This window comes from Agelaius phoeniceus, chromosome 1, assembly GCF_051311805.1.
Source record: "Agelaius phoeniceus isolate bAgePho1 chromosome 1, bAgePho1.hap1, whole genome shotgun sequence".
Classification (NCBI taxonomy): Eukaryota; Metazoa; Chordata; class Aves; order Passeriformes; family Icteridae; genus Agelaius; species Agelaius phoeniceus.
Window position 1 is genome coordinate 6,819,335 of NC_135265.1, and position 11,702 is coordinate 6,831,036.

At 41.7% G+C, this 11,702-nt stretch overlaps 1 protein-coding gene across 1 annotated transcript in view; it reads right to left on the reverse strand.

The window, feature by feature from the left end:
* Nucleotides 1-11,413, reverse strand: part of PRKAG2 (protein kinase AMP-activated non-catalytic subunit gamma 2) — a 216,945-nt gene extending 205,532 nt beyond the window's left edge. The window contains exon 1 of the mRNA XM_054638079.2: nucleotides 11,190-11,413. Coding sequence (XP_054494054.2) covers nucleotides 11,190-11,306 — 117 coding nt within the window. The 5' untranslated portion in view covers nucleotides 11,307-11,413. The remainder of the gene's footprint in view (nucleotides 1-11,189) is intronic.
* Nucleotides 11,414-11,702: the final 289 nt, after the last annotated feature.

Here is an 11,702-nt window from a genome sequence, read left to right on the forward strand (position 1 = left end):
TTGCATTCCTTTGGGTGGTCTCTAATGGTTTAATTTCTTCCTTTGGATGGTCTCTAATGGTTTAATGTCTTTCTTGTCATGTGGCTCCCAAAACTGCGCCCAGGACTCGAGGTGAGGCCTCCCCAGCCCAGAGCAGAGCGGGACAATCCCTCCCTGCCCAGCTGGTGATGCTGGGCCTGATGCCCCCCATGATCTGTTGCCCTCCTGGCTCCAGGGCACTGCTGATCACATTCATCTTGCCATTGACAGGAGTCCCAGGTCCCTTTCTGTGGCACTGCTTTCCAGCCTCCCATCCTGTACATGCAAGGCTGCCCCATCCAAGCGGCAGAATCCAGAACTTTCTCCTGTTGAACTCCACACAGTCTGTAAGGACTTGTGTCCTTATCTGTTTTTTAAATTAACCTAATCAGATATATAGAATATTCAAGACCATAAAACACAAACAAAGGAACCTATTGCCCTCTGAAAATGAACTTCCAGAAATATATAGAGTGCATTAGTTAATATCTTCTCTCACTTTGTTGCTCAAGTAGAGAACTTTGATTTTACCATTCTTCCAAGAGAAGGTGATCAATCCCCAGACACATGTCCCCAGATTTCAGCCTGCGTGTCCCAACTCTCATCCATTAAAGTGCATATAGTGATCAATGCCATTGATCTTACATCCTTTGCTTTTACATGTGTGCCTCTTCCTTGGTTACTTCAACCTAAATCCGCTTCATAAACATGCTGACAAAAAGGTTTATGTGGATTATGGCAGTGAAATATATTGGTTTTTAATTTTTAAACATTTATATTTGAAAGTAAATTTAAAATAACTATCCACAGAGAGTTTGAACACATTAAATGCCTACAGTAGCTCACAAAACCTTTGAAGTTTACCCAGGTAAAAAATATAAAACAAAAAAAAACCTCTGACAATTTTAAACTATTGCAGCCTTTTCTCAAGTTACATTGAAATTTCGTTCTGAAATCTTTATCACATGTAATACTTGGTCCTCTCAGTCAAACATAAGACAAACATACACTGGCTTTATTATGTGTCACAACAGATTGCAATGCACCAAGCATCAGTATTAGTTTCAGTCTTTATCATCAGGAGAGCAGCTGCTATTTATCTCTTCCCAAATTACTTCCTAGTATTGCTTTCAATCTCTGTTCCATTGAACTAAAAGCCAATTTCTCATTTGTTTGGGGTTTTTTGGTGTTTGATTGTTGTTGTATTTTTTGTCTGTCTGTTTGTTTTTTCCATTTTAGCTATCAGGCACAAGAGAATGTTACTGGAAGTGGAAAAGTAGCAAAGTGTCTTGTTTGTAATGCTACTATAAATAGCAAAGAGGGAAGAATGGCATCTTGAAAGTTTGAAAGATGTAAAGCTTAATTTTCAAATGTAATTAAGGATATCCTGATGCAAATGGACTGGCAGGATCTTCAAATATTGTAGAAGAACCTGAGATGCCTAAATTCCTTTGAAAATCACATCTTTTTGAGCTACTAGCCTGCTTAGCACCTATTTTCTTTTCACAATCCTGTGAATGGCATTTCAAGTAAACTTGAGTCATCTACCCTCAGATTTTTGGATCTGAGACTACAGACAGATGGGCATCAAAGCGAGTGAGTTACCAAGGCTGACCAAGTTACCACTCGTTTTATCTGACCTTGAAAATAAAACAGATTGGCTAAGTAGGAAGGCGTAGGAAGGCATTGTACGGCTTTGCTCAGCATTGCAGGAGGATGCACACAGTCTGTTGGGAAATCCAGCTGGGGAACAGCAGCTTTCCTTGCCTTGGTAAATGCTTAAGGTCCACCAAGACAGCTGAGGAATACTGGGTAAAGAACAGTTTTGTCTAAGTAATGGAGATGAGCCCAATCCTGTGCATGGTTAAGACACTTCCTCTTTTACTGACTCCAGTGTTTTACAGCTGAAAATCAGAAAAGTTGCATTAACAGCAACTTTTACATGCCAATTGATGACATGTCCACAGATCTGCAGCAGTGAAAAGAGCCAGAACTCTTAGTACAACACAGAAAAAAAGGAATTCAAGTAATTGCACTTTTTGAATTACTGGATTTACTTTATAAAGAAAAATGCTGTCATGTACTTTCCTGCCTCTGCACAGCTTAAAGCATGTAGAGTCATTCTAAAACATATACAAATATAAAGAAAATGTATAATTAATCATCACCCAACTAAAAGAAGTCTCTTAAATTAGTATTTACCTTGAATATTGACTCACCAAATAAAGAGCAAAGGGAATAGCTGAATAACATCTTCTAACTCCCATTCTTTTCAGGCTCCAAATTTTATGTTTACAAATAATGTTGGCTCAATTTTTCAAATGGCAGAATTTCCCAATTTTCCCATAAAAATGTAGAGTTGATCTAGGACTAGTGGAAGGAGTATCAAAGAATGGTGTTGAGACCATGCTGGTAATTCTCTTTCCTGCTCTAGCTGGCAGCAGCACTAGAGAATGCCCAGCTCCAATAACTGGAAACACAAGCCAGTGGAATTCAGGAAAGGAGACAGAATGGCTGCAAACTCTTTGGAGACTGCTGTAGATTGAATATGACTGGTAAAGAACTGTTTATATGTAGCCAAACTCCATTTTCTTGACAATGTAGATGACTACATGTGAAAATAGTGTATATGCCTTGTTTCAAGAATTCTACAACTGATGTGCCACCAGCTATACAGAAAACAGAAGAGTAACATTGCACAGCTTTCAACAATCACATGGACCACATGGAGGATGTGATAATTAGGCACACTCATTGGTACCACTTTTGATGCTGGAAATTAAAATAGTCTCCTCTAATTTATCTAATATCCTCAATCCTTGGTCTTCCTGCTCAGGCTGCCAAGAGTCCTAATAGTGTTATTTTAAGACCTGGCATGACTGTTTGTAGACATTAGACTGGAATCCTTTCACTTCACACATATTTTCAAAAAGCAAAAGGAAAAATACTTCCCATGACTGCTGCCTTAGGTTAATGTTATACAGGGATCTGACTTAGGTTGAGCTTGTCTTGATACTTATGGAACAAATACCATAGCAAGAAGGTTTGGCTTATGGTTAAGGTAAGGGAACTGGGTCTGAAAACTTCAGGAGTCCAACTGTCACATTCCTGTACAACCTGGGAAAAGTCACTTTAACTCCAGCCATCGCCTTGAATATCAGCACTACAGGGATTTCTTCACACCTCCTCCAGCCAATCCAGTCTGTCAAGGCTTTAAATTCTTCAGAGAGTTTGTTTTTGCTAACATATGTACAGACATCTAAGAGCATTCAGTCATGGATGGAAAGAAGATCCCACAAGCTGTTTTGGTGTTTCAGTGTGGCACACTGACACTTTAAAAGTTCATTTTTTGTGGACCTCAAGCCTCAGCAATTCATCAATGGGCAGCTTACACCTCCTCTGCCCTCAGGCCATACAGCACATAGAGACTCAGATTGCTGAGGATTTATCCTTGAACTGTCTTTCCTCATGCTTCTTGGTGTAGATAACTCTTCCAACACATGATTAATACTCAGTAACAGCAAATCCCCCTCTAATGAATGTATGCAAAAGGAATGACAACACATGATGAAAACCACATTCCAGAAGATGCAATGATCTACTGAGAAGCTGGCAAACTCATACACAGCATGGTAGCACTGACTAAGCACCTTTTTTTACCTCTTCCTTACTCTTCCTTCCTTTGTCAAGTCTTGTTGAGACTATTGTGCCTCCAGTTTTGATATCATCTCAGAGAATCCTTTTCCCAGAAGTCTCTACACTCCTTCTAGCCAAATTCAGTTTCACTCTTCAGACTGGCTCTATGCTTTTGGAACAAGATCCAACCAACTGTGAAGTTAAATTCCATGTGCCTGTGGAGTGGCTGAACAATAGACTATTTCCAGGAACTTTCACTTGCTCATATGTGTTCCATCAGAGCAGTGAAACTGGGAGTTTTCATCCTTGAGGAAATTCAAAATCTGATGTGGCACATTCCTGGGAAACCTGCTCTAGTTGAGCACAGGGCCAGCAATAACACCTGGACTAGACAGCCTCCAGATATCTCACTTCCAACCTCAACAAGTCTATGATTCTGTAAAAGCACTTGTTTGCACTTACACCTTTTAAAGGCTCCTTGGCCAAAAGCAAAGCAGCACAGGCCTAGCAAACACATTAAATGCACACCTACTTAAAGAACAGTTCTGTATCAATGGAAATTTGGAAATCCCTAATCAAAGATTAGGGCTAGGTAGACTTAATAGAGTCATTGTGACACACTTGAACAATCTCTACACAATTCCTTTTTTCAGATTTCCATGTAGAGCCCATTCAATATAAGTGGCAAGCAGGTAACAATCCATTTCTTCCACTAGACAGGCAATAGACAATGCTTTTGGCACCTGTTCAATCCACTACATTCCTAAAACAATCCCATTTCTATGGAGAGCTTGTCTTCACCAAAACATTTCTTCATGCTTGGACTCAGATTTTAGCCCTAATCTAGCTCATCAAGTACTGATTTCTCCAATTCCATGGAAAACACTTTTCCAACCCCTTCTAAAGAAACCAACATGCAGAAACCAGACCCAAACTTCAGTCATTCATAAATGACCCCTGGTAAGTCCACAACTGAGCAGGAAGGTCCTGTGGTTTTTTTATGTTATCAGGAAGCACTCTGACCTCTCAAGAGAAGTTTGCTTTCTTCAGCTTGCAGAAGTATTTTCTTATTTTCATTGTTCCAGCAGTATTACTCTCATGGAAATTTGACTGAAAATTGCAGAATGCTGTTGTACATAAATGATGATAAAGTTTCATAACATGGCAGACAATGCTTATAATGCACACAATTCCTCCTGATGAATCCTCAGATGTGTGAGCATGTTCTCCAGCAGCTTAAAAAAGGCATATAGCTCTCTCACCCTGGTCACAAAAATAGATTAAGTCTTCAGCTTATGACATAGGTTCTGTTTTTGGAGCAGAAGGTCACAGGCACCCTTTGCAATAATGACCATAAGGTCTGAGGAGTCACGGTGTGGGAAATAAATGACAACCATGAAACTCACACTGCAATGCATTTGCTCTGCATCCCACCGGGTCACGCCTCCATAATGTAATTTATTGTCAAGCTGAATTTTATGAAAATTTGAATGATGTTATAAACCATTCTATGAATTCTCAATGCCAAAAGCTGGAGTATGGTGTTATATTTCAGTTCACAACTGTGTAAATGATGCTTTCATGCTTTAAAGGTTTTATATGCAAGCAACTTGAGACAGTATTACAGAAGCAAACACTAAACTGAAGTATTATACTGCAGTTTCTACAACTACATAAAGAATAAACACAAAAATCATTCTGCATATCTAACACACATTGGTGTTTTAGCTCACTGCTGGTATGAGAAATAGTTCAGTAGCAGTACAGCACTGTATCACCACACCAACAATATTATTTTATATTTATTGATGGCATCGTATATTCATGTGTGCACATAAGTTTTCCTTCTCAGAAGAAAAACCACACTCCATTCAAGATTGAAATAATTTTCTTTTAGCCTTTGAAGACATGCACAGGTCTCCCTGTTTGTGAGACTGTAACACTTTCTCCAGTGTATCTACAGTGCAAACAGTACAAAATGAGACAGCAGACCCCTGCAACCAGATCAGACTCTGGAGCCATTTCCCACAGCCTGGTGATCAGTCTAGGGTAAAATAGCCCACATTGTGACCTTCCTTGTCTGCTGTTGATGTCTTCCTTGATGTCTCATTTCCCCTGTAACCAACTCTGCTCTTTCATTATTCCTTGTGCATGGGATGCCTTTTGACAGAAATTCATCTTTTCTTCCAAGAGATGAGAATTACATGCGTTACTTCACTCAACATAAACATCCACAATTTGGGCAACCAATGCTGACTCAGTTTTGCCTCATTTCTCCTCCCATTAGCTCTGCCAAGCCAGCACCTGGGCACACCAACCTACTTCCATGACTGTCCATATATCACCAACAAAATGAGGGTTACATTCTGGTTTCAGTCATATCTGAATAGCTCCCTTGAATTTAATGTGGAGAAATTGAGATTAAGCTGAGCCTTGTGGGTCTGTGAACAGGAGCTGGATCCTCTTAGGTGGAGATCACTACCCCTCACTTCACTCCTCATCCCTCTGGAGCATGACTTTTCTTCTATTCCACTAATTCCCAGTACAAGTACAGTGTAAACTTCCCTGAGCCCAAAAGTCTCACCATCCACATTTTTGTGAGTTCCTTCCACATTCATTATTTATTTCTCCAAGGAAATTCACATTCCTCTGAGCCCACAATCCTCACAGGCTCAGGTATGAATAAAGGAGGTTGGGTGAGGCCCTTTAGGAGCAGAATGTCAAACCAGGAAAAGTAATATTTTGTAAGACACAGCACATACTGATGGTCTGTTTCTGTTATGTTTTAGAACCAAAAATTTTGACTAATTCTTCCTTGATTGCAGTGGCAGCTATTATGATTGTAAACATGAATCCTTTCTTTTATCCTTCAGATAATTCAAAGTACCATCTCAACACTGCTGAGCAAATACCTCTTGCCCTTTCCTGTCTTAATATATCAGCTCTTGAGGGAGGAATCCAAATTTAAACTTCAAGGCCACAGAGGCTCAGGACATCTCAGAGTTTGCCCTGGGAGAGCAAGAGAGAGAACAGTTGTGATTTAATTTTAGGGAAACATTTCTCTCTCCTCTGTTTCTCTCTCCCTTCACCTCCTCTCTCCAAGAAAACAAACATTTCTTTCATTCCTAGATCACACTGGAAACTGATTTCTTTTCACCTTTGAAAGAATTCACTAGATTATTCCCCACCTGCACTTCCTAAAGCGACTCCTAGACTGAAGTGCTGTTCTTATCAGCCCACCCTGCAATTACCGGGAGACAAGAAGCGCCCTGCAAAAACTGTGACAGAACAAAATCATTTCAGAGTGATTTATTAGGCATGCAGCCACTAATGACTTTGCAAGTGTGGAAAGCAAGATGGAGGGGCAGAGCCTGAGACAAGAGTAGCTGTCAGAACATCATTGTCATCTATCAGGTTAGAAATATTTAACCCATCTGATGTTCAGCCTGGCATCCCCCCATAACACCAAGCCTGGAAACAGCAATAAATTTTGACATTGAGGAGTCTCTTCAAAAATCACAGAGGCTGACAAAGAAAAGGGAGAAAGTGTGCAGAGATGTTTCTTTGTGTGGCATAGAAAATAAAGAACCCTGATCTCCAAGCACATCCTTTTAGTGCATCAACTCTGCTGTCAGGGCTGAAGTACCAGAGGCAAGAGCCACCTCACTGAACTGACAGGTGTTCTGATATTCATTCACAGATGTTATTTTTGTGGTTATTGTGAAAAAAACTTCTTGTTCTTTTGAATAAAAAGTCACCTTGCGATGTCTTTGGGAAAAATCCAAAGAAGTGCCAAGTTCCTGCAATTCCCACCTGCTGGGAGCAGCAGGTGCTTGGCACCTGGCATAGTGAAGCTCTTGAGAGAGGTTCTGCCCTCAGTTGTGCTCATGTAAATACAACCTAACTTTGCTAGCACTGACTGAACCATCCCAGATGAAATTAAAAGTAAACAAGAGCAGAATATTTTTTTTCAGCACCGGGGGCCTACAATGGTAACGTTAACATTAGAACAGATCGATTTTGCCAGATGACAAAAGAACATTCTGATCTCACTGCTGTGCGCTCCTACTCAGCAGACAATTGCATCCCATCTCAGAATAGAGTTTTAAAAATGTTCAAAGCAATGTGCAAGCATTAACTTCTAATGGCTTAAAAAGGAATTTTATAATGCTAATGTCTTCATATTACAGCTATGATGCATCTAGAGAGCAAAGGTTTCTATTTAAATCTGTAGCAGCTTTCAAAGATATTTGGACCAGAAATTTCCATTTAGGCAACTCTAATTGCAAGACTTCTGAGTGTGCTGCTGGGACAGACAGAGGTTGATATGACCTTTACAAAGGCTCCTCCAATTATATTCTGGTCCATCTAAATTACTAGTTTAAGACAGTGGTGTATCTACAAAGAAAACAACAACCAAACAAGATGTTCCATCATCCCAGCCATTTAACAAACACTCCCTTGCCACGCTGCAGAATTCAGTGGCCCCTACTTTATTCTTGGCTACTGAACACAAGCTGAGAGCAGTGGGGAGAGCCAGCCTGCAGGAATTTAGTGATGCACCACCACTCCCAGAAGTACAGGCAGGGCACCACTCACCTGTGCTGAGGGAGGCTGAGCACAGAAAGATGGTGAAAATAGAGAAAATAGAGTGTTTCAAGATTTTTTGTATCATGTCTTGTTCTTCCTTGAGAAAAATGTACCTGAGAAATGCCCTGGAGTGTTGCAAGCCACAAACCTGCTTTCTTCAATTGATCTGTTTTTTCCCCACTGTCAAAAACAAACCCAAAACAATAAAACTATGTGGGGAAGGGAAGAAATGCATACAACTTTCTTTTCAGATATCCCTATTATTCCAGAATCTTCTAACCTAATTATAGTGTATTTTGCATCCTTCCCTTTTTTTTTATCAGCATTTTTTCAATCAGCATTTCTGCATGACCAATAAATATGTTTTAGGCCAGCATACATCACAACAGTACCTCTCTGTCCCACTGCTTTCTCCTTCAGAATGGACTCCTCTCTCCCCTCCTACTCAGACCTTGTTAGCTCTTCTCTTGTTCCTAATTTGAAGATCCAAATGAGCATGAATTACATGTCTCAGCAATAAACATGATCTCACAGAAACACAAAGAAGAGGATGAACAAAATAAAAATTACAGTCTGGTGAAAGCTCCCTTGACAACTACAGCTACACTGACAGGCGCCACTGAAATAATAGGAATGATGCTTCAAAACAACAGCCAAGACAACGTTATGAAAGAGAAAAAAAAAACAACAGTCTAAACAGACCTTTTCAAATGCAGATTCTTCTGTCAAGTATGGAGAATGTGAAAAATGTTCTTTCTTATAGCACAGCCATGTTCAAACTCTGCCAGATTACAGAAAACCACCAAAAATATGAGTACAACCATGGGCTCAATAGTCCATTTGAGGAATATTAGAATGATGCAGCATGGAAGAGAAAGGTCATACTTTGGGGATGGAGAGGAAGGATAGAAGGTGTTATCTCATTACCAACTGGGTGAACCACAAAACTGCTGACTTCAGTGCAACATCAGGCATTTGCAAGCTTGTGTATCTGAGTCCCTACCATTACCCAGGTGACAAACTGCATACCAAAAAGCCAAGAGATGATGAACATGAAAAATTATGACCCACTACTAAAAAAATTCCATCCAAGATAGAATTAAGGTAAAACTCATGAAGAAAGGTTGTCGATGGATTAGGGAGTAAATTAGGAAAAAAGCATTAGCATTCCTCTGTCAATAATGATTTAGTGCTAATGAGTTCCTTAAGACCTTTTTTTCCTGTTAGCTTCACACCATAAAAGGAGGAAAATTGTTCTAAGCTCTGGTGTGGTCAGAGATACCTGCTGATCAGCAGGTATTTCAAAAACACCAGGTGGATGCTGTAAAATCCTGCAACAACCACAGGAAAATCCAAAAGTACCTATGGCTCCTCAGCAGGCAGAAAATGCAGCTCCTGAGAGCAGCAGTGGGGATCCAACTGCACAAGAGTTTCTGGCCAGAGTGAGTCAGAGGCAGGGGGGCAGTGGAAAGAGATGGCAGAGACAATATTGCAAGCAGGGTGGGAAGGAATAATGAGCACAGGGGGAGTGGTGCTTTGGTGTGGTACATTTTATTTGCTGGTATTTTACATCCCTATTGTGAAGTACTACTGGCAACATGGTAAAGTTTATTGCCTAAAATCTTCTGTCACAAACACATAGGCAACACCCATTTCTGTTAGCAGAAACAGACCCTTTTCTTCTAGTACTGAATGCGCTCTGAGCTCCAGAAATTTGGCTTGGGCTCTTGGGCTTGCATTCCTCCCCAGAGAAAAATAAAATCTGCAGAAGAGTCATGTACTTTTCCTCCATTTTATTCCACACACTCGAGACACCTAATAAATTTGCTTTGATTTCTTATTCTTTCCTAAAACAAAGGAAAATCTTACAATCACAAATATCTTTTTGCTCCTTGGTGGCCTGGCAGAGATATGGGTAGAACTGTTTCCCACTTTTATATAATGGGATTTAAAACAAACTAATAAACAAAACAAATCAACAAAAAAAGAAACCAAACACCAATAACCAATAAAACAACAGAGGGCACAGAGAAGATACAAGGACTTTGCCATTTCTTGCCAGAAGCACCGAAAACAAAAGTACATGAGGACTGAGAATAGAAAACTAATAGCTACATGGATCACAAGAACATCCTAATAGTATAAAAACCCAGTAATTTAAGTTTTGAAAGGCATGTAATTCCGAAGACGGAGCCAGTCAGCTTTTTAGTACTCACTGGAAATAGAAACTTTTGATCTGTGGTTATTCTGTATCTGTTTCTAGAATTTCTTGCATGTTACTTTATAGTGGAATACACAGAACAGAGCTGGTGAACAGGCTGCACGGCTCACTAGTTTTCTCCACTGTGAATCCAACTGCCCTGCTCTTTAAGCAGTGACCAGACTGCTTGGATCCAAATCTGAGCCAGCTCTGGGTTCCCCAGCCCTGGGAAACTCAAAAGTGGATTAGTCTCGAGAGGGAAGAATCAGATTAAACGCTGGTTCAGCCACAGGCAGGGACAGTTCCCGGAGCCAAAGCTGGGAAAGTTGAGAGCAGCGTTTGGGGGTGAGCAGACCTTCAGCCATACCGTGCTGCGAGTCTGAGAGGGAACTGGGTGAGACAAACTGAGCCAAACCCACAGCCCAGGGCACTTGTACAGCAGGGAGTAAGAGTCACTTCTGAAACTGGGATAGGGGGACACACCTCCGTGCCACGGACCCTGCATCCTGGGCTCCCAGCACTGCAGGGGAGTGGGGCCATGACCCCACTGTTCAGCCCCCCCAGGTGTGCAGGACCCGCCTGTTGCGGGGTGCACCCCCAGCCCAGCACGCCCCAAACTGCAGAGCTCGGCAGGAAACACAACAAACACGACACCTCTCCCTGCCTTTGCTGCGCTCCACGGCAGAGAAAAACATGCCCAAGCCACACCAGCTGCCGAACGGGAGAAGAGCGAGGAGCCACTTACGGGGATGTGCACTCGCAACATGAGTTTCTTGTGGCCGGAGCTTTTCCTGCTGCTGCTGCTGCTGCTGCTGCTGCTGCTGGAGGCATCTTTCTTCTTGTCCATGGCAGTGCTTCCCATGCCTTCACCCAAGCGTGGTGCTGAGCGATGGATCTGGAGAGGGAGCCTCCTCTTCCACCTCTCCCCACCGTCCCACGGGCCGCAGTTACTCCAGGCTCCTTATTTTCTTTTTTCTTTTCTCTCTTTTTTTTTCCCCCTTCCTAATGGCCTTAGGAAATTTTGGGGGGTGGGGGTGGGGGGAAGCAAGAGGAGGGGGGGAGAAAGAGAGAAGCCGAGGGAAGGGGAGGAGTTTCTCCAGCTCCGGTCTTTAATCCCAGCAGCGAGGTGTCAGGGGGGACCTTCGCAAGAGCATGAGATGCCCTCACAGACGCTGCTCCCTTTCTCACTCTTCCGCCCTTTCAAAAATATCCGGAGCATCCTGGGGGAGGGGGGGAGAAAGTTTCCTTCCCCTCGCCC